The following is a 25,091-nucleotide window of genomic DNA, read 5'->3' on the forward strand; positions in this document are numbered from 1 at the left end:
AAATGAACTTGGTATCAATTGAGCAGTGATTCCTCCCAACATTCCAGTGAGTCCTGATTGCACCCCAAAGGTGTTTATAGGCCTCTAGCCTTATGGAATCACCCTAAGGGCTTAGACCCATCCCAGAACAAAAATGAGCTTGAAGTTGTGAGAAAAGTCTTGTGCTGGCTGAACTGCAAGAATAGCAGAGGTTAAAGTCTAGCCCCCATGTTGTGGCTTTGTCCCTTCCTGCTTTTTCAGGTCCTGGAGCTACCAGAATGATCCTCTACTCTCCAAGAGGCTACAAGATATTCTCTCTCTTCCCTCTAGAAGGGTAGATCTTAGCACTCTCAAACTACACATTGCTAAAGAGTTCTCAAAGGTGTTCAAGATCTCCTCTTCTCTGTCTATAGGGCTGAATTCACTCTCCTCTCTCTATAGGGCTGAGTAACTCTACCTGATCATGGGGGTCCCCTCTCCCAGGCTGCCATGTCTGGGTGTGAAAGCATATGCAACTGCCACGTACCTCAGCCAGTCAGTCAATCAACATTTATTAAGTGCCTACCATGTGCCAGGCACTGTGCTAAGCACTGGGGATACAAAAAGAGGCAAAAAATAGATCTTGCTCTAAACTCTTAAGGAGTTCACAATCTGATGGGGTAGACAATATGCAGACAAATTTGTACAAACAAGCAATATACAAGATGAAGGATATCTCTGTCCCAAGGCAGCTCCTTCATTAGAACAAAATTCTCTCCCACATTCCACTCCCCCCTCCCATACAGACCTATGTCAGTTCTTAGCTCTACTATTCTCTGCTCAGAAAATAGAAAAGAGAGGAGGCAAATTTGCATCAAAAACCTTTTTTATAGGGTCTCAGCACACAGGAGTGAGAGCTCTGATCCACACCAAGCAGAGCCAGACTAAGATATTACTGGCAGACCCCGATAGAAGTTCCCAGTCTGCTCAACTAGGCTGTCTGTCAATGAATATGTCCACAGCCTCCATGGGGAGATAACAAGTAATACAAAAGGTTCTCCCAGTTGTAAAAGACAATGCTAGGCCGGAGAGGGTGGTGGGAGTGGTGAGGAGATTGGAGGAAATGAAGGAATGGGGGATACTTAGCTTGGAGCAGAGAAGGGACAGGGGGACCGTGGTAATTTTTATGCCCATAGATCTAGAGGTGAAAGGCAATTATGAGGTCACCTAGTCCAAGATTTGGCCAATTTTATGCCCTGGATTCCTCGGACAACCTGGTGAAGCCTACAGACCCCTTCACAGAATCATGTTTTAAATGAATAAAATACATAGAATTACAAAAGAGACCAATTATATTGAATTCCATATAAAAACAGATTTTAAAAAACAGATTTATAGACTCCTTGAAATTTCCCCATGGACCCCATGCTAGCATGCTAGCACAACCCACTCATTTTGTAGGTGGCAAAACTGAGGCCGAGAATAGCAAAGTGACTTAACTAGGGTCACAATGGGGATAAGGGACAGAGCTGGAATTTGCATCCAGGCCCTCTTGGGGCAGAGCACTGATCCAAGTATTTGGGGGGCTACCACTTGGCAATGTCTGGACCAATGGGTGGAAGTGACAAATAGGGAGGCAGATCTAGGCTTGGCATGAGGAAAATCTTTCTAAGGATCAGAGCCGTCATTTCAGTACAAGTGTTCAAGAAAAGGCTAAGTGGCCCTGGGTTGGGATGGGCTAGGGAGCTTTCTTGTTCAGGCACAGTTGGATTAGGTGACTTCTGGTGTCCCTTCCAGTTTTGAAATTATGGGATTCTGAGGGGGTCCTCTGGAAGAGGTATGGCACCTGGACCATCTCCCAAGAGCGTGACGTGGCCAGGATCCCTTCCAGCTTAGATCTTGAGACCCTTTTCTTTTCCTCTCTAGGAAGTAAAGAAGGAAAGAAGCATTTATTAAGCCCCTTCTATGTGCCAGGCACTGTGCTAAGCCCAAATATTATCTCATTTGATCCTCACAACAACTTGTGAGCTAAGTGCTGCTAATATGCTTATTTTATAGTTGAGGAAACTGAGGCAGACAGAGGTTAAGGGGCCCTGATCACATAGCTAGTAAGTAGCTGAGGTGGGAACTCAGGTCTTCCTGACTCCAGATTCAATGCTCGATCCACTAGCAGCCTTCATTTCAACAAGTGCCCTTTCCTCAGCCAAAAACAATTATTACCAGATATTGGGAGTGCCTCAAACTGCTTCCCCCACCCCATCCCCAGCTGACAGAGGTCAAGAAAGCCTATTACCAGCTTGTCCAGGAAGACCACCCTGACATGAATATGGACTATCCCAAGGCTAATGAGTTATTCTTAATTGGCAAAAGCCTATGAGCTATTTATTAAGTGATGAAGTGAGGCAAATACAGTACTCATTGGCCAGCAGACTTTTTTAAAATTTTTTTTTTATTTTTCATTTTCAACATTTACTTCCACAAGATTTTGAGTTCCACACTTTCACCCCATCTCACCCCTCCCCCTACCCAAGATGGCATGCATTCTGAATACCCCTTCCCCTAGTCTGCTTTCCCTGCTATCTCTCCCCACCTTCCCCTTCTATTTTCCTGTAGGGCAGGATAGATTTCTGTACTCCATTTCCTGTATTTCTTATTTCCCAGTTGCATGTGAAAACATTTTTTTTTAAACATGTGTTTTTAAAACTTTGGGTTCCAAATTTTCTCCCTTCCTCCCTCTCCACCCACCCTCATTGAAAAGGCAAGCAACTCAATATAGGCTATACGTGTGCAGTTATGCAAAACACTTCCATAGTAGCCATGCTGTGAAAAACTAACTCTATTTCCCTTAATCCTATCCTGCCTCCCCATTTATTCTATTCTTTCTTTTGACCCTGTCCCTCCTCAGAAGTATTTGCTTCTCATTACTCTTTTTCACAATCTGCCCTCCTCTCCATCATCCCCCTACTCTCTTGTCGCCTTCCCCTCCTATTTTCCTGTAGGATAAGATAGTTTTCCATACCCAATTGAGTGTATTTGTTATTCCCTCCTTAAGTCAAATCCTATGAGAATAAGATTCATTCATTCCCTCTCACCTTCCCCGGTTTCCCCTAAACTATAAGAGCTTTTTCTTTTCTGTTTTTTTTGTGAGATAATTTACCCCATTCTACCTTTCCCTTTCTCCTTCTCCTAGTATAATCCTCTCTCACCCCTTAATTTTATTCTCCAGATATGACCCCTTCATCTTCAACTTACCCTGTGCCCTCTATCTATCTATCCATATATATATATATACACATATATACATATATATATATATGTATATACACATACATATATTTTTTCCCTCCAACTACCCTAATACTGACAAAGGTCTCATGAGTTGTAAATATCATCTTTCCATGCAGGAATGTAAACAGTTCAACCTTAATAAGTCTCTTATGGTTTCTCTTTCCTGTTTACCTCTTCATGTTCCACCTGAGTCTTGTATTGGAAAGTCAAATTTTCTATTCAGCTCTGGTCTTTTCATCAAGAATGCTTGAAAGTCCTCTATTTCACTGAATGATCATTTTTTCCCCTGAAGAATTATACTCAGTTTTGCTGGGTAGGTGATTCTTGGTTGTAATCCTATCTCCTTTGCCCTCTGAAATATTATATTCCATGCCCTGTGGTCCCTTAATGTAGAAGCTGCTAAATCTTGTGTTATCATGATTGTCTTTCCACAATACTTGAATTGTTTCTTTTTGTCTGCTTGTAATATTTTCTCCTTGATCTGGGAACTCTGGAATTTGGCTACAACATTCCTAGGAGTTTTCTTTTGGGGATCTCTTTCAGGAGATCGGTGGATTCTTTCAATTTCTATTTTGCCCTCTGGTTCTAAAATATCAGGGCAGTTTTCCTTGATCATTTCTTGAAAGATGATGTCTAGGCTCTTTTTTTGATCATGGCTTTCAGATAGTCCAATAATTTTTAAATTCTCTCTCCTGGATCTATTTTCCAGGTCAGTTGTTTTTCCAATGACATATTTCACATTGTTTTCTAATTTTTCATTCTTTTGGATTTGTTTTTACAGTGTCTTCATTTCTCATAAAGTCACTAGCTTCCAATTGCTCTATTCTAATTTTTAAGGAAGTATTTTCTTCAGTAAGCTTTTGGACTTCCTTTTCCATTTGGCCAATTTTGCTTTTTAGGGCATTCTTCTCCTCATTGGCTTTTTGGACCTCTTCAGCCATTTGGGTTAGGCTATTTTTTAAGGTGTTATGTTCTTCAGTATTTTTTTGGGTCTCCTTTAGAAAGCTGTTAACTTGCTTTTCATGATTTTCTTGCATCACTCTCATTTCTCTTCCCAGTTTTTCCTCTACTTCTTTTACTTGCTTCTCAAAATCCTTTTTGAGCTCTTCCAAGGTCTGGGACTGATTCATATTTTTCTTGGAGGCTTTGGATGTAGGAGCTTTGACTTTGTTTTCTTCTTCTGGTTGTATGTTTTGATCTTCTTTGTCACCAAAGTAAGATAATATAGTCTGACTCTTTTTGCGCTACTTATTCATGATCCCAACCAATTACTTGAGTTTTAAACTCTTTGTTAAGGTAAGAGTCCATTTCCAATGTGGAGAATGTACTGTCCCAAACTTCAGGGGTTTGTACAGCTATTTTCAGAGATACTTCTAGGGACCTGAAAAGTGTCAGTTCTTCCAAGGTGCTATGATAAGGGGCAAGGTGTTTCCTCTCCACCTCCACAAAAAGCTCCACCACACCAGTGCTCCTCCTCACCCCAGGACCACCCCTCAGAATTGTGACCCAGATCCAAGCACGGGCAAAGCAAGAGATTCCTGCCTCAGCCCTGGCAAAGAGATACCTGCAATCCTCTGATCAGCCACTTGATTCCCCCTCAGTCTGTGGGCCGGAAGCTCAGGAGGCAGCCGTGGCCTGGCCCACACTCGGGACTTGTGGCTGAGACCTAGCTTCTTCTCTCACCACAGTCACAGACTTTTCCCACTGACCTTCTAAGTTGTCTTTGGCATTCATGGGTTGAGAAGTCTGGAAACCGCCACAGCTGCCTGCGATTCAGTCGTCTGAGGCCTGCTCCAGGGTTGCTGAAGCCTGCGCACCCACACCAAACTACGCTCCTCTCCCAGCCCAGCGTGATATACCTTTCTGATCAGCCATCGAGGTTGTCTTGGGCTGGAAATTTGTTTTACTCTGTTTCTTTGTGGGTTCTGCTGCTTTAGAATTTGTTTAGAGCCATTTTTTATAGGTATTTGGAGGGATTTGGGGGAGAGCTCTAGCAAGTCACTGCTTTCCCTCTGCCATCTTGGCTCTGCCCCTGGCCAGCAGATTTTGACTCTGAAGTGGGAAGTTCCAGACAGAGTTCTTGGCAAGGCAACATCACTGTTGACCCAGAGGAGCTTTCCAGGTCCTCATTTGACATGTGACATCCAGGGTGGATTCCATCAGCTTCAGGAGTCCATCATGGGATTGACATCAAAGAGTTTCCAATCCACATTGAATGACTTGGATGATTGCACCAAAGTTCAGCAGCGCCATTACTGCAATAACATAGGGAAGGGAACTGTAAATCCAGGCCCTTTTGTGAGAGGTTCGACTCAAAGGCTATGTGGAATCCTCCAAGGATCTATAATTTCTAATTACTAACAATTTCTTGCTCGATATGTAGGGGAACAGGCAAGCCAAATAAAAGAAGGTGATGGTCTCAGTACCTGCAGGAGTGGAGGAAGGCTGCCTTATTAGGGAACATGCCTGTAGGGAAAAAAAAAAGAAATTTTCATATCATTCAGGGTTCAAAGAAATCCTGTTAGTTCAGAGGGATAGAGCAGATATCCAACTCTCTATTTCCATAACTCAGTCTTGCTAGAGTAACCACAGCTCAGGCATTATATAAGACTCTCAATGTCACAATCCCCCCCCCCATTGGGGTACAGCCTAAGCAAAAGATTCAAATGATTAGGAAAGGCATCCCAGATTAGCAGCTATGATCATTCCAATCACCTATGGCTCAGAGTTCCCAAGAGATGTACAAACACAAAGGAAAGGCTGATACTAAGCCATGCAGAGGATGAGACTGAGGAAGTGGGAGGGATAGGTAGTAAGTGATCTCACAAATCCAGTTGCTGGTAATTATCCCCTGGAAACTAGGCCAGAGGAAGTCACAAGGACAAGGCATTCTACCTGTTGTGCCCCAAGATGGAAGGACTCCAGAACAATATCACAGTGAAACTGAACCCAGAGGCTCCCTAAAATACTGAAGGATTTCCACAACAAAACATATGTCAGATTTTCCCTTAAAGTAGGGTTGGGATATCATATTTTCCCCCTCTGCCTAATCTTCTTTTCTCCAAGCTAAACACCCATAGTTCCTTCAACTGATTCTCATCTGGCCTGATCTCAGGCCCTTCCCAGTCCTTCCTTGAATGTTCTTAAACTCTTTTTTTTTTGTGTGTGAGGTAACTGGGGTTAAGTGACTTGCCCAGGGTCACACAGCTAGTAAGTGTCAAGTGTCTTGTCTGAGACTGGATTTGAACTTAGGTCCTCCTGAATCCAGGGCCAGTGCTCTTCACTACACCACCTAGCTGCCCCGAATGTTCTTAAACTCTTAAGACAGACCCTGAAACCTTAACAGATGATGCAGCCTCCCCATGCATGGAAAGGTAACTTCTGTCTGCACACAGTGAGACAGTGGCATGCTTCTTGTGAAGCCAACATTTTCATTTGGAGTTGAATGTGATGAGAATCATAAACATGAAACTTTTAAAAAAAAACTGCTCAACAGCTAAAAACAAAGACTTAAGCTACATAGAGCTGTGAACTAATTAACTTCTCACTTAGCAGTATTCTGAGGAATTGTCCAAATGACTCTATCCCTATAGGCTCTCTTTTCTGTCAAAAGTTATTCATTTTTCTCTTCATGGAAACCACTTCTGCATACTAGAATAGGTCTGAATCTGGCTGGGCCATGCTCAGGGCCAAAGTCAGGGTAGTTTGACCAGTACCTTCCCAAGCTTGATGTAATAGGACCAGGCCAGGGCACACAGGGACAGTGACTGAGTCAGAGCTGCCTGGCAAAGGGCCTTGGGCTGGCACAGGGCCTAGCCTTTGCTTCCTACCTTCTGCTCAGCCTGTGGTACCATTGGATCTTCAGAGTGACCCTGGCCAAGGGATGTGTTTTCAGAATCCTAAGGGGTGTGGTGCATCTTGTAAAATTAGATTTTCAATCAGTCAATTAATCAAGAAACATTTATTAAGAGCCTACTACATGTCAGGAACTATGCTAAGTGCTAGGGATACTAAAAGAGCAAAAGACAACACCTACCTTCAAGGAGCTTACAATCTAAGAGGAGGGGGACATACAAATAATAGGCAAAGCAAGCTATGCACAGGATAAATAGGAACTAATTAACAGAGGAAAGGCACTGGAATTAAAAGGTGTTGAGAAAACTTCCTGTAGGGGATGGGATTTTAGTTGAGACTTAAAGGAAGCCATGGAGGTCAGCAGTCACAACAGAAGGGAGAGAGCATTCCACACATGGAGGATGGCCAGAGAGAATGACCAGAGCCAAGAGATGGAGCATCTATGAAGGCATGGGATGATAGAGGGTCTTCAGGACCTAAGAAGATTAATTGGGGGAGTAGAGTAATAATTTACAGACCACATGGCACAATTATCATGGTCAGAATGGGCCTCACAAAGGTATCCTGTCGACCCTCCCACTTCCAGCCAGACTGCAAACTCAAAATACTGCCTGTGTACGAGATGAGCCTGTCCCATGCTCCCTGCATGGGACACAGTAAAGCCGTCCCATTCAAACTGCTAACTATGGAGGAGCATTCCTGGATCATCCTGCTCACATGGCATCATCAGATAAGTATCCTGACTCTTAAGAATCATTATTTCTGGTTTTCCTCTTCCAAGAGCCAAGATGGCAGAGAAAGCAGTAGATTGCTATAACTCTCCCATATTCACCTCCAAACAACCATAAAATAGCACCCCAAAACAAATCCTGGAACAGCAGAACCAGCAAAAAGCTGGGGTGAAACAATCTTTTAGCCCAAGAAACTTGGAAGATCGGCAATAAAGGTCCATCTCACTCAGGTAAAGGGGAGTGCAGTCCAGAACAGAAAGCATCCCAACAAGCCAGCAGCAAGCCCCACCTCAGCAAACCAGCAGGAGATGCTGAACCCCAGTGTGGTGGAAGAGGCAAACACCAACACCAGGATTCTGCCACCTGCCTTAGCATAGCCAGGGGAACCGGCTAACCAAGAATCAATCAATACTTTCACCTCTGGAGCTAATGCTCGAGAAGACAGAGAATCTAGGGGCAGGATGCAGAGGGAGGGGGAGGAGACAGGCCTCCAACAGTCATGGGCAGAAACAGCAAGAAGAGAGCGTGAAGCAGATCTGAGATTGGGGAGCTGAGGGGAGATACAGGAGTCCCTCATCCCAGGGAACATGCATTCATACACACAAAAGAGAATTATGTAGTCGAAAGCACACTAGTGGATTGGAATCTGACTGGGCCATTCCCAGGCCTGTAGGAGTTGGCTGACTTGTGCACCACCTACCTGACCCTGACGCAAGAGGCTGGGACAGACAAAGGGCCAGGCCAGGGCATACAGGGTCAGTGCCCGAGCCAGAGTTCCTCAGCCATGGAACTGGGTGGGGGTCTGGGGCTGGTGCTGGGCCTGGTCATCACAGACTACTTTCTGCTCAACATCTGGTGTCACCAGTTCTCTGGTCTGCCCCTGGCCCAGCCCCTTGGCCCTTCTTGGGAAATATTCTTGGGGTGGATGTAGTAGACCTGCTGAAGTCTCTGAAGGAGGTGAGTTTGGGGGCCACATTCCATGAAAGACTGGGAAGGGGCTGAGATCAGGCCAAATTAGAGTTAGTTGAAGGAACTGAGGGTATTTAGCCCAAAGAAAATAAGATGGGGAAGAAGGCGTGTGTGTGAAACACAACAGCAATTTTCAAACATTGGAAGGACTAGCTGGTGGAAGAGGGATTAGATTCCTTCTATTTGGCCCCAGAACTGGGAGCCAAATAGGCAGAAGCTGTGAAGAAATCAATTTAAACTTGATGTTTTGGGAAATTTCCCCAACAATTAGAAACTACCCAAAAGGAAAATGAGCTAACTCAAGAAGTTTTGAGTTCTCACTTCCTAGAGGTCATAGGTTCATAAACAGACAACTGGAGGAGGCCTTGAAAGTATTCCAGTTCAAGCCCCTCATTTTACAGATGAGGAAACTGAGTCACAGGAAGGTTGAGTAACTTGTCCAATAAGTCAGAATTAGTGTTTGAACTCAACTTCTTTGACTTCAGAGCCAAAGTGATTAAAATGTCTAAATCCTTTGACCCAGACATTCCACCACTGAAATGACTTCCCCAAGAGAGTCAGTGATAAAAAGAAAATCCCTTCATAGAACAAAATATTGATAGCAGCACTTTTGTGGCAGCAACTCAGTGGAAACAGAGTAGATGCACGACAATTGTTGTTGTTTAGTTGTTTCAGTTGTGTCTGACTCTCCATGACCCCATTTGGGGTTTTCTTGGTAAAGATACTGCAGTGGTTTGCCATTTCCTCCTCCAGTTCATTTTATAGATGCAGAAACTGAGACAAGCTGGGTTAAGTGATTTGCCCAGGATCACACAGATAAGAAGTGGCTCAGGCCAGATTTGAACTCAGGTCCTCCTCTCTTATCTACTGTACCACCTAGCTGCCTGCCCAACAGTTACAGAATGGCTAAGCAAAGTGTGCTACCTGGATGCAATGGAACACGACAGTGCTGTAAGAAAAAACAAACATGATGAATACAGAGGAGCATGGAAAGACGTACATGCCCTGATGCAGAGCGAAGCAAGCAGAGACAAGAAAACAATATACACAAGGACCACAAAACAATCAAAAGTGACTGCTGCAAATTACCAAGAACAATCATGGCCCCAAAAAAACCCTGCAGAGATTGCAGGAGGGGAGGCCAGGAGGAGTGGAGCATCGCATATGATTTCAGATTTTTTGATGTATTGATTGGTTTTGTTGATTTTTTTTCTCTTCTTCCTCTTGTAAATTTTCTCTTTAAAAAAATTCATTGTTGTAAAGGAAGGCTCTGTAGGAGAGGAGGGAGATTTATATTCTTCCCTTGCACTAGAATCTTTGGGGCAGAAACACACCACTATCACCACCATCCCTGGATAAGATTCAGTTCAGTCATTACTGTCTTCTTGAGTCCCTTGAAATAGTCTTTAAAAGTTTCCATGGACTAGGGTCCTAAATCAATTCAACAAACAACATGCATTTATTAAACAATTATCCATTATACTCAAGGTCATACAAATTTAACCACCAGGTGGCACTGCTAACCAGTAACTTGACCCAGTTCAATGAGAAGACTCAAATGTTGAACTAATTCTATACTAATCCCAATATTTATGGTTCTATGCCCTGCTTGGGCAGAGTAGGGTGAGGCTGGGTCATGTTAGGGAAGCAACGAGCTTCCTGTGGTTCTCAGAGAGTACATGATATTCTATCCCCCATCTCCAATTCTTTATGGGTGACTGCACTGATTGTTTAAGTCTAAAGGACATAATTAGTGTGGATTTACCTAATCAGAATAATCTCCATGCTACCCCACCTTCTCCTTAATATCTCTTGGGTTTTGGAACTAGGAAAACAATTTATACAACGACAATAGCATTATGAAAGGAGGTGGGGAACAAACAAAAAACTTTGAAAGACTCTGGAACTCTTGAGTCGAGTAGTAAGGAACCGTAAGTCCAGAGAACTAAAGACAAAACATGTCATTCCATCTTGACATAGAGATAATGTATTTAACGTAATGTGGCATATATTTTTTACCAGAGCTAAAGTAGGGATTTGGGGGGGGGGGCAAATTATGCACATTTGTTCATTTTTTTGTTCTACACTGGCAAGGAGCAAATAATTAATGCTTGTCAAAAGTAGTTAATTAATTTTTGAACAAATGAGTTCTATTTTCCTTCAAAACTCAGCTCCAGTATCACTTCCTATAAGAAATCTAGCCGGATTCCCCTCTAACCTGCCCTTCCACCCTGTTACTAGTGCCTTTCTCTTGCAAATTACTTTGTGTATAATTTGTATTTAACTTTTTGTGTACTGTGTTTTTCCATCCAATAGAATGTAAGTTCCTTGAGGGCAGGGACTAAATAGTTTTTGTCATTATATCCTCAGCACCTAGCATAGAGCATGCATTTAATAAATACTTATTAACTGAATATTTACAAAGCACAAGTCATGTGACTGGCATAATGAAACTAACTCCCCACAGGAATTGACAGGAATACTTTGTTACTATCTACCTATGGCAATTTACTCTTAGCATGGAATTAATAAAGGCAATAAAATAATGCATATTAAAACATCTGCCCCATGACTGTGAGCCTGTAGGTTCTCATCTTCATTCATTCATTCACTTATTCATTCATTCATTCATTCTCCCTAACCCAGGCAGATTTCCAGACAGGTTACCACAAACCTAGGTGTTCTAGAAAGTGCACAGTTCAGTTTGCTTAGCACTCACAGCAGCTAATGTTGGACTCATTGCAGAGGCAGTCAAACAGACTATATACAAACTCATTTCAAGAGGGAGAGATTGATAACAATTAGGGGAAGGAGTCAGGAATGACTTGTGAAGGCAGTGGCACCTGAGCTTTGCTCTGAAGGAAGCTAAGGATGCAAAGAGGTGAAGGTGAAGGGGGAGCATTGCAGGAAGGAAGGACAGTCTAATCAAAGATGCACAGGTCAGAAGGGGAATGTTGAATACGGAGCTAACTGGTAGACTTGATAGACTAGAATAGAGAATGTAGGAAGTGGGGCAATAGGAAATGAGAGTTGGAGTTACTGGCAGAAGTCTACTTGTGGCAGACTTTATTGGCCAGACTAAGGATTTAAAATTTTATCCTAAAAGTCACAGAGGCATTAACACTTTCTGAGGAGGTGGGGTAGAGGCATCAACAAAAACCTACAGTGTGCCAAGCACTGTGCTAGTGGGGAGGAAGACACAAAGAAAAATAAAATCAGACCTCTGCCTCAAATAGTTTATATTCTATGGAGAAAGATAACATGAAAAGAAATAAATGAATTCAAAAGCATTGGAAGAGAGAGTGTGTTATCATGGTCAGATCTACAGCAAAACCAGAAACCACTTTGGCAATTACATAGAAGGTGAATTAGAAAGGAGAGGAACTAGAGACATGGGGGCCAATTAGAGGGTCAATGCCATAGTCCAGCTGAGCAGGGATTGAACTAGGTTAGTGGTTTGTGAATGTAGAAAAGGGAACAGAAGCTAGAGATGTTGGAGAGGTAGAATTGTCAGTATTTGGCAAAAGATTGAGTGTAGGGAGTGAGAAAGAGGGAAAAACCAAGGATGACGCTGAATTCATGATTTAAGAAACTTTAAGGATGAGATTTAGACCTTGAAATCAGGAAGACCTGGGTTCAAGTCCCACCCCAGACGCCTAATGGCTCTGTTACCCTGAATAAGTTATTTAACTTCTCCGGGTCTCTAGGCATTTCTCTAAGATTATAAATTGCAGAACAGCTGTCAACCTTCAATGGAGAGAATTTCATATACTAATGCAATCACAGGTTCAGGTCAATTTTAAAAAATCATCATATGTATATTTAGAGCGTAAGAGCCCTCTCTTCTCTCACTACACTTTGGAGGGCTGGGGAAAGTCTGAGCCAGGATTGAAAGAAGAAAGGAGAGTATCTCTGAAACATATCTTTCTCCCCCCCACCAGCTCAGCATCAAATATGGCCCTGTCTACACTTTTCATCTGGGCTCCCGCTCATGTGTGGTGATTGCTGGGTACCAGGCTCTGAAGGAAACACTCATTGACCGGGCTGAGAAGTTTGGGGGCCATGGAGAGTTCCCCGCTGTGCAAATGTGGAGCCATGGGGATGGTGAGTCAGTTCTTTGGGTGGACGAGAGGGTCTAAACTCAGATACTTAAGAGATCTCCATTAGGGAAAAATAATCAATCCATCAAAGGATCCTCCCTCATCCTCCACAATGCCCAGCCCAGGGAAAGCTTCTGATGGCCAGAGTAGGGGCAGCCCCAAGCCAGACCCTCAGCAAGGAAACTTCTTGTCTGGCTGGAGAAATGAGGCCCTCCCCTCCGCAGAGGGAACTGACTGAGAACCCTCCAGGTTGGAAGAGATCCCATTGCTGGAATAAGGGCTTGAGGCAAAGAAGGGTCACTGAGACTCAGGCAAAAAGATTTCCTGGAATGGGTGAGGGGAATGACCTAAAGGTCTAACTAGCAATTTTTGTGTCCAGAGGACAACAAAACACATTGAGGGCAAAAACAAATCTGGAAAGGAAGAGAGAGGGACAATGTGGAACAGAAGACCCTGTGAAGAGAGAGACCACAGACACAGACTCAGTGAAACCAGAGGTGATGGGAACCTGTTTTGGAGAGAACAGGGTGGGGCCAGGCCAGCAAAGACCTCACAAGAGGGACGAATTATTCTTGCCATCTGGTGCTCAATTGTTGGCAGCACCTTCCTGGGCCAGAACTCTCATTCTTTCCCTCCTACTCATGGCTCTGTAGGTCTCCAGGTTAGGAGAGGCGGAGGCAGGCTTGGAGGTAGAAATGGAGCTGGGCCTCTCTGTGTATCCCCCTCTTCACCTTAGGGACTGTGTATGGAAAAGGAGAACGGTGGAAGCAGCTCCGAAGATTCCCCATCTCCACCCTGAAGAATGCTGGCATGGGGAAGCGCAGCCTGGAGGAGAGAATGCGTGAAGAAGCTCGACACCTGTGTGAGGAGTTCCAGAACACAGGGGGTGAGAGCCAGCCTCGAGATCCCCTGAAAGGGGGCACATGGGTGCTTGGTAATCCCTCTCAGGAGAGGCAAGCGCCATTAGAATGGTCAAATTACGGATTTAGGGCTGAAAGGGCCCTCAAAGGCCATCTGATCCAAACCCCTGGTTTTATAGATGAAGGATCACAGGTACAAGAGAGATGAGGTGATTTGCTCCAAGGCCCTCCTGGCTATAAAAGGCAGAGTCAGGCAGGATTTGAACCCAGGGACTCTGACTCCAAACCAACCCATTTTCCATCAAACCACATGCAATTCCATTCAATACAATGATTAAAAGCCCACTACTGTAGGATAGGGGCAGCCAGATGACAAAGTGAATAGAATACTGCGCCTAGAGGCAGGAAGACTCATCCTTCTGAGTTCAAATCTGGTCTCAGAACCGTGTGACCCTGGGCAAGTCACTTTACCCTGTTTGCCTCAGTTTTCTTATCTGTCAAATGAGCTGGAGAAGGAAATGGCAAACCAGTATCTTTGTCAAGAAAACCCCAAATGGGGGTCATAAAGTCAGAGAGACTGAGAAATGACTGAACAAACAAAAAAATAGGGATAGGGGGATTCCCAGATGAGGAAATTCCCTTGAGCAAAGCAGGATGCCACCTTCTCTGTGAATTAAAGTCTCAGAAGGCTGCCCAGGGTCATAATATAGCAATGATGTGTCAGAGGCAAACCCGAGCCTTCTAATGTCAAAGTTCACTTGCTATCTACTACGCCATCCTATGTACAGTGAGGCAAAAGGCCCTGTGGCATGGTGGGTAGAGGCCTGCTTTGGAGTCCAGGCATCCTGGCTTCCAGTCTGACCTCCAACACTGTGCTAGCTGTGTGACCATAGTTAAGTTATCTGACTTCTCAGCGTCCCCAAGAAACTCACAAAGATTATGTTCTACTGCTTATCTCTACCCCTAGGAAGGGCTATGATGTACTTAGAGTCCTCAGAAGGAAAAATCAATGGGTGATTAGAAACCCCGGGGAAGGAAAGGGTACTTAAGTGCTTAGAGATCGCCAATTACCATAAAACTTTCCCTGATCCCTGGAAATTCTCCTTCCAAAAAGGTGCCCCCTTTGACCCCACCTTCTTCTTAAGCTGTGCGGGATCCAACATCATCTCCTCATTGGTCTTTGGGGACCACTTTGCCTATGATGACCCTAAATTCCTGGAGCTAATGGCCCTGATCAATGGCAACTGGAGAATCATGAGCTCCTTCTGGGGACAAGTAACTTGGGGAGCAGAGATATTGCCGGTGCAAGTCCCTTGGCTGTGCCTGCTAGGTGCCAGTTTCCTGCGGGTGAGAGCCTTCTCTCTGAAGCTCCTGTGCTTTCCTCTCTCATCCCTACCCCTTCACTACTCCCTTTCTTCTCCCTTCCAGTCCCTTAATGTGATAGAGCTCACTTTGCCACTCAGCCTCTATATATACCTGTCTCACAGATGTGAGTGACCTCATCTTCATAATTCTTAAAGCATCCCAAGGTCTGTGTAGATTGTTTATCCATCATTTTCTATGTAGCTTAAAGTATATAAAGCCCACAAGACTGAGGGAATGGGAATCAAAGGTTCCAAAGGATGACAAAGGTTAAAAAAAATTGCTCAAACTTTGCTTTTTTCTTAGTTTTGCATTTTTTCTGACCTTGCCTTTTGCCAATCTTTTTTCCTTGGTTTCAGACTATAGAACGTACCACCTACTCCCTAAATAATTCTCTCTTTTTACTTTCTGGAAAAACCAGTTCCTAATCCTGTTTGTTGACTGGTTGGAGGCAGTTTGGAATATTACAGGGGGGACCTTAAAAGTATATCAGAACAAGTGTCCTGGGACATCTGGAAAAAGTTAGCTAAGAGTACCATTTGGAGAATCCGCTCCACTTCCCCCAGCCATTGGGAAGATAAGAATGTCTCCTTCAAGACCAGGGTGTCCAGTTCTCTGAAAACAGAATTACTTTATAAATGGAAATCCAACCCCTCCTTACCCCATCTTGGGATAGATGCTAGAATCAGGGAAAACTGATGAGGGCATCAGAAGGCCATGTCTTCTCCCAGATATGAGGTTCTATTCTCTTCAGGATTCTCTTCCTGACTTGTCTCCTAGCTTGTAAGTTGGCCCTTACACAAAGTGGATGAACAGCCACCCCAAATCATCATACTGTCACAAGCCAAATAGAACTGCCCCATTTGGAAGTGCTTGGGGCCTATCTCAGTAGCTGTGCCTATATTTTGACATCAAACCAAGACTGGTCTGACTGCGCCACAAAATTTCATCCCAATAAATTTGGATTTAGATAACATGTCATCATCTTTTAAATAAGGCAGTTGCCTTGCCAAAATAAACAAATAAATAATACTAAAATCACCTTCTTCGAAATTATCTGCTTTGTTAAATAGTAGAGAAAACAGATTGGACAGTCTGATCACTTCCTTGACTTGGGTCCTCCAAACCCTCATCACAGGGAATAGGGACAAGGCCTTAAGGGAGTCCGATGACTGTCCTTCAAGGCCCCAGCTCTCTGGGATTGAGAGCCTGCCTCACAACTTCTGCTTTCTTCCCTACCGGATCGCCCGTCTTGCTCTCCTGCTAATTCCCTGACCTTCCTTTACCTACCTCCTTACACCCACTTTTTTTTCCGGCACCCCACAGCTCCTCTTCATATTTCCAAAGATCACGGGTCTACTCCCAGGGCCACACCGGCAGATTTTCCGCAACTCTCTGAAACTAGAGGCCTTTGTCAATAACCGTGAGGCTAAAAATCGGAACTTCCTGGACCCAGCCAATCCCCGGGACTACATCGACTGTCTCCTGATCAAAATGGAACAAGTAATACATGAGAGACAGAGCAATCTACACCCCCCGGGAGACCCTTTCCCCATGTACACAGGGAGGAGCCCTTAGAGAAGCAAGATTTGCCCTATTAGAGAGCTCAGCTACCCGAGAGCAGATCCACATCCAAGAGATGCATCTTGCCCCGTAGAAATAGGACCGCCCCCAAACTCAGATCACTCCTCCTAGAGAAAGATCCCTGAAAACAAAGCCCCGCCCCTTTTGACAGAGCCCACTGCTTGATTCTAAGCCCCCTTTCCCCAAGTTCAACCTGTGTCTGATTCATATTTCCCTCCTTCAGGAAAAGAATAACCCCCAGAGTCACTTCAATGCTCAGACTCTTTCTAAGATAGCAGTCAATCTGTTCTTCCCAGGGACAGGAACCGTGAGCTCGACTCTTCGCTACGGACTCCTCATGCTTCTCAAACACCCCGATGTGGAAGGTGAAAAACCCTTCCAAATCCACCTTCTTCTATGTTCCAGGCCTTGTGCTAAGTGCTGGGGATTTAAAAGAAAGGCACAAAACAGCCCCAAGGAGGGTACATTCAAATGGGGGAGGGGAGGGACAGCTAGGTGGCACAGTGGATAAAGCTCTGGCCCTGTATTCAGAAGGATCTGAGTTCAAATCCGGCCTCAGACACATAGCACTTACTGGCTGTGTGACCCTGGGCAAGTTACTTAACCCCATTGCCTAGCCCCCCTCCTCCAAAAAAAGAACCACAAATGAGGGAGGGGAGACAATTTGTAAATAATTAGGTACAAACAAGATCTAGCCAGAATAGATGGAAAGAAATCTGAATGGGAAAGGCAGTAGTGGCTGGTGGTCCTGGAAAGGGGTCCTGCAGAAGGTGGGATTGGAGCTGAGCCTTGAAGAAGTCCGGAAGCTAAGAGCTGGAAGTGAGGGGTCAGATGCCCCTCCCAAGTGTGGGACACAGTGAGTGCCAAGGCAAGAGATGGAGAGTTGTGTTCAAGGAATTTCAACTAGGTCAGGGTAGCTGATTCCTGGAGTTCATGGTAGGGAATTAGGCATAAGCCGGAAAAAGTTAGAAGGAGCCAAGTTATGAAGAACTCTAAAATGACACAGAGAGGATTTTTTTGATTTATTTGATCCCGGAGGTAACAGGGAGCCAATTAAGTTTTTCGAGAAGAAAGATTCAAAAAACCTGCATTTTAGGAAAATCACCTTGGCAGCTGAGCGGAGGGAGGATAGATTGGAGAGGGGAGAGGGGATATGAGGCAGGGAGACCGTTTAGGCAACTATTACAGTAGTTCAGGTGAGAGATGATAAGGGTACCAAGTAGAGTTGTAGTAAATACGGTCTGTTAGAAGGTGCTGTTCTGGGTTTGGAGGCAGGAAGAATTGAGTTCAAATCTTTCCTCAGACATTTACAAGCTATATGACCCTGGATGAGTCACTTTACCTGCTTAGCTCAGTTTCCTCAACTGTAAAATGGGCATAATAATAACTCCTTCACGGTGCTGTTGTGAAGAAAAGATGAGATAAGTGGAAAACTCTTTGCAAACTATATCATTGCTAGCTGTTATTATGAGTGAGGAACTTATATCTTGACTCTGCCTCTGGGGCAATGAAACACATCTCTTCCACATGATAGGCCTTCAAATGTTTGAGCAGACCCACCACATTCCCCACCCCACCCCCAGTCTCCTTTTCTCCAAGCTCCTTTGGAATCAAATGCTTGTATGGCGCATTGGGCATATTTGAGACCCTTCACCACCTGGCTTTAATGCAGTCTCCTAGCTTTCCTTTCTGCCAATATCACCCTGTTGACTCATATTGAGCAAGCAGTCCATTAGAGCTCCCAGATCTTTTTCCAACAAATTTCTGTCTCATCTCATGCTTGCAAAGTTGCATTAAACATCTAAACTTTCCATGGGAAGACTTCTAGACATCCAAGTGTCTCTCTCTGTTTGACAGTCCTAGGATCATAGATGTAAGCCTAGAAAGGGAAATTTTAGTATACAACCCCTTTATTTTACAGATGAGGAAACAAGGCCCATAGAGTCAAGAAAGTCAAAGGATTTTCCCAGGGTAGTGTCAGGGATAGGATTTGAACCCAGGTCCTCCAGTTCTGCTGATGGTCTAACGTCAGGATTCCCAAACCCATCTCAATGGCCCAGGTCCCAAATTCTGTGTCGGGATTAGGAATGGATGATATAACATCTTTGAAAGAATTGGAAATTCTGAATGCCGTAATGATTAACTACAATTCCAGAGGACTAATGATGAAACATGCTACCCATTTGCTGATAGAGAGGTGAAGGACTCGGAAGGAAGAATGAGACAAATCCTTTATTTTGGGGCTTGGTCAAAAGGGAAATTTATTTTGATTGACTCTACATGTTTGAAATGGATTTTGTTTTTCTGTTCTCAGTTGGGGTGGATGGTTGTGGTGGGAGGGTGAGAAGGAAGATTTTAAAACATAAAATTTTAAGAGTGGATGACCCCAATCATCCCCTTTTCATATCTGTCCCCTTCCCTAGCCCGACTCCACGAGGAAATTGATGAGGTAATTGGGCCAAGCTGGCTCCCCAGCATGGAGGACCGGGCCAAAATGCCCTATATGGATGCTGTCATCCATGAGATCCAGCGCTTTGCAGACATTGTCCCAATGTCAGTGCCTCACACAGTCACTCGGCCCACCACATTCCATGGCTACCACCTCCCCAAGGTAGGGCCCCAGCATGAGGAGGGAGCTCTGTCTCATCCCCAAAACTCACTCCTGGCTTCCCTGCTCAGACTCTATCACCACTACCCCTCCATCTCTGCCAGTAATCTATCCCCAATCATAGCCCATTCCACTGTACCCATTACACCTCAAAACACCATCACAAGACTGGAGAAAGCCAGAGCTGGAAGGACCCTCAGAAATCATCTAGTCTTGCCCCCATCCTTTATGTTTTTTTTACAGAGAGGGAAACTGAAGCTCCAAGAGAGAAAGGGATCTGCCCAAAGTCACACTTTCAGTAGTGAATGGCAAAGCTAGTATTTGAACCCTAGGTCTTCTAACTCCAAGTCCATTGCTCAGTTTCCAGGACACCAATGCACCTCAGCCATGACCCCTTGCAGACACTCAGACCAGTGCATCTAGGAGGCTGATCACCCTCCTCTGTGCCCTGGGGGCTCTCAAGAAGCTACCTGGACCATGTCTCTGAGCTCCCCATCTCTCATTCTCTATACCCCCAGGATTTGAACATCATTCCCCTGCTGCGTACAGCTCACTTTGACCACACGCAGTTCAAAGACCCGGAGAAGTTCAACCCTGAACACTTTCTGGATGAACAGGGAAGATTTAATAAGAATGAAGCTTTCCTGATCTTCTCTGCAGGTTGTAGCTGAGTCTCCCCATTCCTCAGTCTCCTCTGCCCCTCAGTCTCTCCTCTATCTCTCTCTCAGTCCCCTTCTCTATCCCTCAGTCTCTCCTCTATCTCTCTTCTCTGCCCCTCAGTCTCTCCCTCTCTCAGCCCCCCTCTCTGTCTCTCAGTCCCCTTCTTTATCCCTGTCTCTCCTCTATCTCTCTCTCTGCCCCGTCTCTCCTCTATCTCTCCTTCTCTGCCCTTCAGTCTCTCCTCTCTCTCCCTCTCTCAGTCCCCTTCTCTATCCCTCAGTCTCTCCTCTACATTTTCTCTCTCAGCCCCCCTCTCTCCCTCTCTCAGTCCCCTTCTCTATCCCTGTCTCTCCTCTATCTCTCCTTCTCTGCCCCTCAGTCTCCCTCTCTCAGCCCCTCTCCATCTCTCTTCTAGATCTCCTCTATCTCTGCCTCCTCTCTGTCTCTCAGTCTCTTCCCTGTCCCTGCCCCCTGCCTTTTTTTTTCCTATTCCTCCTCAGATCCCATGTCTCTCCCTCCATTTCTCAGCTTCCTTATTCCTGTGTCCTCTGCTGCGTCCCTCAGTCCCTTGTCTCTGTCTTATCCTCTCCTGGTTCCTGCCTCTTTCCTTTCCCTCTGTTCTTCAGGTTCCCCTGGCCCCTCACCCCCTCAGTGTCCCCCTCTTCTCTCCCCAGGGAAGCGGCTGTGTCTGGGAGAAGGCCTGGCCCTCACCGAGCTCTTCATTTTCCTCACGAGCCTCCTGCAACGCTTCTCTCTAAGCATAGATGGGCCCAGGGATGCCTTAGACTTATTGCCTGAATCCCAGGGCTTGGGCAGTCTCCCTAGGCCCTACAAACTCTGTCTGCTGCCCCATTAATCTAGGACCCTGGGCCTCTTCACCTCTGGATGCCCCTTCATTTCCTGGGATCTGGAACCCCTTGATCACCTCTAGAGACCTCTGTTTCCCTGGGGTCTCCTCCCAAACTCCAAGGAGCCCCCAGGAATCCACATCATTTTGGGACCCTCACTTCCCCCAGGAATCTGGGTTCCTTTATACCCTTGCTTTCACTTAATCCCAGCAGTCTCTAAAATTATGAAGATTCCCTAGTCACCCTAGATACCTAAACCACATCATTTCCAACCTCCCCCTCAGTTCTGGGAACTCCTTTAGAAATCCCTGTGGTGGCCCTGTGGGCCACCCACTCAAATTCCCAAGTTTCTGCTGAATATGCAATACCTCCCTTCTACCCCTAGAAGGAAGTCGGCAGCTAGATAGCCAGAAGACCACTGAAAGCCAAGGGAATTTCCTACTCACATTGAGCCCTGGCAACCCAGGCTCTCCACCCTCTGCTTCTCTGCATTTCTAGCCCAGCTCAGCTTGGCCCAGTCTATCCAGGATCAAGGGGTGGCCATGAGCTGGAAGGAGAACCCAAGAGTAAGGGAATAGTTGGGAGGCTCTGAGACTGGATGCAAGAAGGCTCAGAAGACTCAAGGAACCTCCAGCCCTACCAACTCCTCCTCAAGTTCCCCTCCCACGGCCCTGCCAGAGGAGGTAGATCTGAGACACTTAATCCAGTAGTCTTCTACCACCCTGTAGCCTGCCCTGACCTGCATCCCATCAAGGGATTTGTGGGGAACACCCAGTCCCACCTCATCTCAAGGATCCTCCTATTTTGATATGTACACCTTTTCCCGGCCTCTGCCCCCTACAGCAAGATGGCAGAGCTCAACGATAAAAAGGAATTCCTCCTAAAAGCCACATGACCCTCTGGCCCAGGCTGCTGTCCGAAGACCCCATAGCTTAGAGAGGAGAGAGGCAGAGGAGTTATCTGGACTCTATGGGGATTGGCAAAAACACATTTATTGTTCCAACACCTCACCCCACCACCCACATCCACCCTTCTATCTGATCCTGGGAATGGTGGCTCAACTAACCAGTCTGGGTATTGCTCCAAGGATAGACTTTTGACCCTTTACTGCTCCCTTCCCCTCTGAACCTCTCTGATGACTGACTCCTCCTTTGGCCATCTGGACCCCAGACCTCCAATTGCCCTCGCTCCCTCCCTCCCTTGGATCCCAGATCTCAAGCTGCCATCCTTCTTTCCCTTGGTCCTCAGACTCACTCCCTCCTTTGGACCCCAGACCCCTCAACTTCTGGGTGTTGGTATCTATACATCTCCAACATTCTGGCCCCAGAGCTTGAGTCAAAGACAAGATCCAGCTGCAATGGAGGTAACAGAGGCCTGGTGCTGGTCAGTGGCAATTCCTGCTTGTGCAAAATTAAAAATCCTTATGTTCTGCACGTACCCAATTGTTTTGTTTCGTAAGAAAGCTTTGTCTAGCATAGGCCAAGAGTTCATCGGCATCCTTCATCCTGCCCTGCTGTCTCTCTAATGAGGGGCTGTAGATCATCTAGTTCTCTTCCCTTATTCCCACTCCCAACTGCCTTGAGTCTTACTGAAAGTCCTCCAAGGGCATGTAGGATCCATTTGGGAGAGACAGAGAGACAGATCTAGGCTGAGAGAGTGACAAAACAGGGAGAGACAGAGTGACAGAGATGGAGAGAGACATATGGGAAGAGAGAGAGTAAGGCTTAGAGGAGTCCTTTGAGAAACACAGAGTAAGAGTGAGAGACAGAGACAGGGAGGGACAGTGTGAGGTTGAGGGAGTGACAAAGACAGAGGCAGAGATAGATGCACCTGGAGGGACAGACTAGGACTGAATGACAGAGACAGAGAGACAGGGAAAAAACACATGGAGTGACAGAGTGGGGCTAAGAGACAAGAGAGACACAGGAAAAGAGACAGTGAGGCTGGGAGAGAGACAGAGAGAAACAGAGACAGATAGGCAGACAGACAGAGAGGTAGACAGAAAGGAAAGGTAGAGATAGAGATGCGAGAGCTAGAGGGACACTTAGAGAGACCATTACTGAGAAAGATTAGGAGAGGATACAGAGAATAACCAGGGGAAAGGAGAAGGGGTGGGAAAGGGAGGGGAGGGGAAGGGGAGGGGAGAGAGAGGGGGGAAGAAGAAGAAGGAGGAGAAGAAGAAGAAGAAGAAGAAGAAGAAGAAGAAGAAGAAGAAGAAGAAGAAGAAGAAGAAGAAGAAAAAGAAGAAGAAGAAGAAGAAGAAGAGGAAGAAAAGAGGAAAAAGAAGAAGAAGAAAGCAGGGATGACCCCCTTTTCAGTCCCTAGTGAGAAGGAACCACCTCCATCACTTAACAGCAGAGAAACAGAGGCCTAGTGCTGGTCAGTGGCAGTTCCTGCTTGTGCAAAATTAAAAATCCTTATGTTCTACATGTACCCAATTGTTTTGTTTCATAAGAAAGCTTTGTCTAGCATAGGCCAAGAGTTCATTGGCATCCTTCCTCCTACCAAACCCAAGCTTGCACAATGCCTTCACCACCCCTCCCTACCCACTACCCCCCCCAAGTCTGTCTTATGTGGCCTTGGCCTTATTTCTACAGTCTTTAGTGTCACATTATAAGCCCTAATGCGGAAATATTTTTTTGTATGGCTTCATATATGTAATGAGTATCACATTTCTTTGCCTTCTTGATGGGTAGGGGAGGGAGTAAAGGGAGGGAGAGAATTTCGAACTGAAATTAAAATTTTAATACAAATTTTAAAAAAAAGAAAGGGGGAAAAGCATTAAAAGCCCACAGTGGTCTTGGGGAGCGTCCTCCTTCTTTCTTCTCATCCTTCTCTCCTACCCAAAAAGAAGTCAGGAAAGGGGGGGGTGGTCTCCCTGAGGCCCCTGGCATTGTATTAGCAGCTAAAGCAAGCAGGCCCAAGGTTAGACCACAGGCAAGCTTTTCCTGAGTAGGGTTGACAGAAAGGGTATGGGGAGGAGCAGGATACAGCAGAAATCAGGTCAAGCTCAAGGGCTAAAGAGCCAGGGATTGAGGATTGAATCCAATAATTGGCTGACAGCCCAGGCCCCTAGGGCAGGCTACAAGGGCTCAAGGCAATTCAAGGCAGGATTAAAGGTCAGCATCTAGATAGATAAAGGGGGACAGGGAGGAGAAGAGGGGAGGATGGCTTTAAGAAGGGCAGCCTCCTGGAGCCACATCCCAGAGGTGCTGAGACCCACATAAGACACAAGACAGCTTGATCCAAACACACCTCAGCTCCTTCTTTCCCCAGGTCAGGCTCCCCTCAGCCCTGCAGGTACCTGGAATTGGGGGTGGGGGTGGGGAGTGTGAGGAGTATCACTTGGTCTCTGTCTCCCTGCTTTTATATCTTTGCTCTTTGAGTCTCTTGTTTTCTTTTCTCCTTATATCATTCTTTTTCTCCGGAGTGTCTTGATCCTTTTATCTCTGGGTTACATGGCAATTTAGCTACCCATCAAACTTAATGAAGATTGGGTCTCTGTACTTTTGATCCTTCTCTGTTCCTCCTCCTGCTTTTCTCTCTTTCTCTGAGTTTCCGTCTATCCCTTTCTCTCTGTGTAACCTCTTCCTGTCTCCTCGCCACCCTCTCATTTTCTTTCTTTTCCTTCCTTCTTTTTTTCTTCTTTTCCTCCTCCTCCCTGTCTTGTTTCTCTCATCTATCTCTCTATGTCTTTATTTGGCTCTCCCTTGTTTTCTGTTTCTCCCATCCTTTACCTGTTCCTGTTCTTTTGTGTCTCTTTTGCTGCCAGTCTATCTCCCTCTGTCCCTGTCCCTATCTTTGTGTCCCCTTCTATGTCCCTGATTCTCTCTGTCCCTATCTTTCTTTCTGACCCTCCCTCTTTCTCTTCCATTTCATCTCTCTCTCTCTCTCTCTTGTCTCTGCCTCTCTTTAGTTATTTCTGCCCCTATCTTTTCCTGTCTCTTCATTCATGACTCCTATCTTATTTCTCTCTCTCTCTCTCTCTCTGAGACAAACAAACCCAAACCAATAAAACCAATATCCCTTCACCTCCCTATTCTCTCTCTCTCTCTCTCTCTCTCTCTCTCTCTCTCTCCATATCTCTGCTCTGTGTTCACCTCTCTCTTCTTTGTGTCTCTCAATGTAACCATCTCTCTTCCCCATGTCTCCCTGCCTCTCCCTGTGTTTTCTCCCAGTCGTTTTCTATCTCTGTCTTTTTCTTCCATTCCCAAACTATACCCCTGTCTGTCTGACTCTCTGTTTCCCTCTGTCTATATCTGTCTCTC

The 25,091-nt window shown here is 45.5% G+C and overlaps 1 protein-coding gene and 1 pseudogene across 1 annotated transcript; both read left to right on the forward strand.

The window, feature by feature from the left end:
• Positions 1–5,289: 5,289 nt before the first annotated feature.
• On the forward strand, positions 5,290–12,940 carry LOC114038267 (annotated as a pseudogene).
• Positions 12,941–13,038: 98 nt separating this feature from the next.
• Positions 13,039–20,831, forward strand: LOC114038133 (cytochrome P450 2F2-like). Its single transcript, XM_027855295.1, has 9 exons — positions 13,039–13,150; positions 13,638–13,787; positions 14,876–15,108; positions 16,315–16,368; positions 16,450–16,626; positions 16,931–17,072; positions 19,131–19,318; positions 19,834–19,975; positions 20,650–20,831. Exons 1-9 carry the CDS (start codon positions 13,039–13,041, stop codon positions 20,829–20,831), a joined length of 1,380 nt encoding a protein of 459 aa, XP_027711096.1.
• The last annotated feature ends 4,260 nt before the right edge of the window (positions 20,832–25,091 follow it).

Source organism: Vombatus ursinus, unplaced genomic scaffold (genome assembly GCF_900497805.2).
Source record: "Vombatus ursinus unplaced genomic scaffold, bare-nosed wombat genome assembly UNPS02010822.1, whole genome shotgun sequence".
Lineage (NCBI taxonomy): Eukaryota > Metazoa > Chordata > Mammalia > Diprotodontia > Vombatidae > Vombatus > Vombatus ursinus.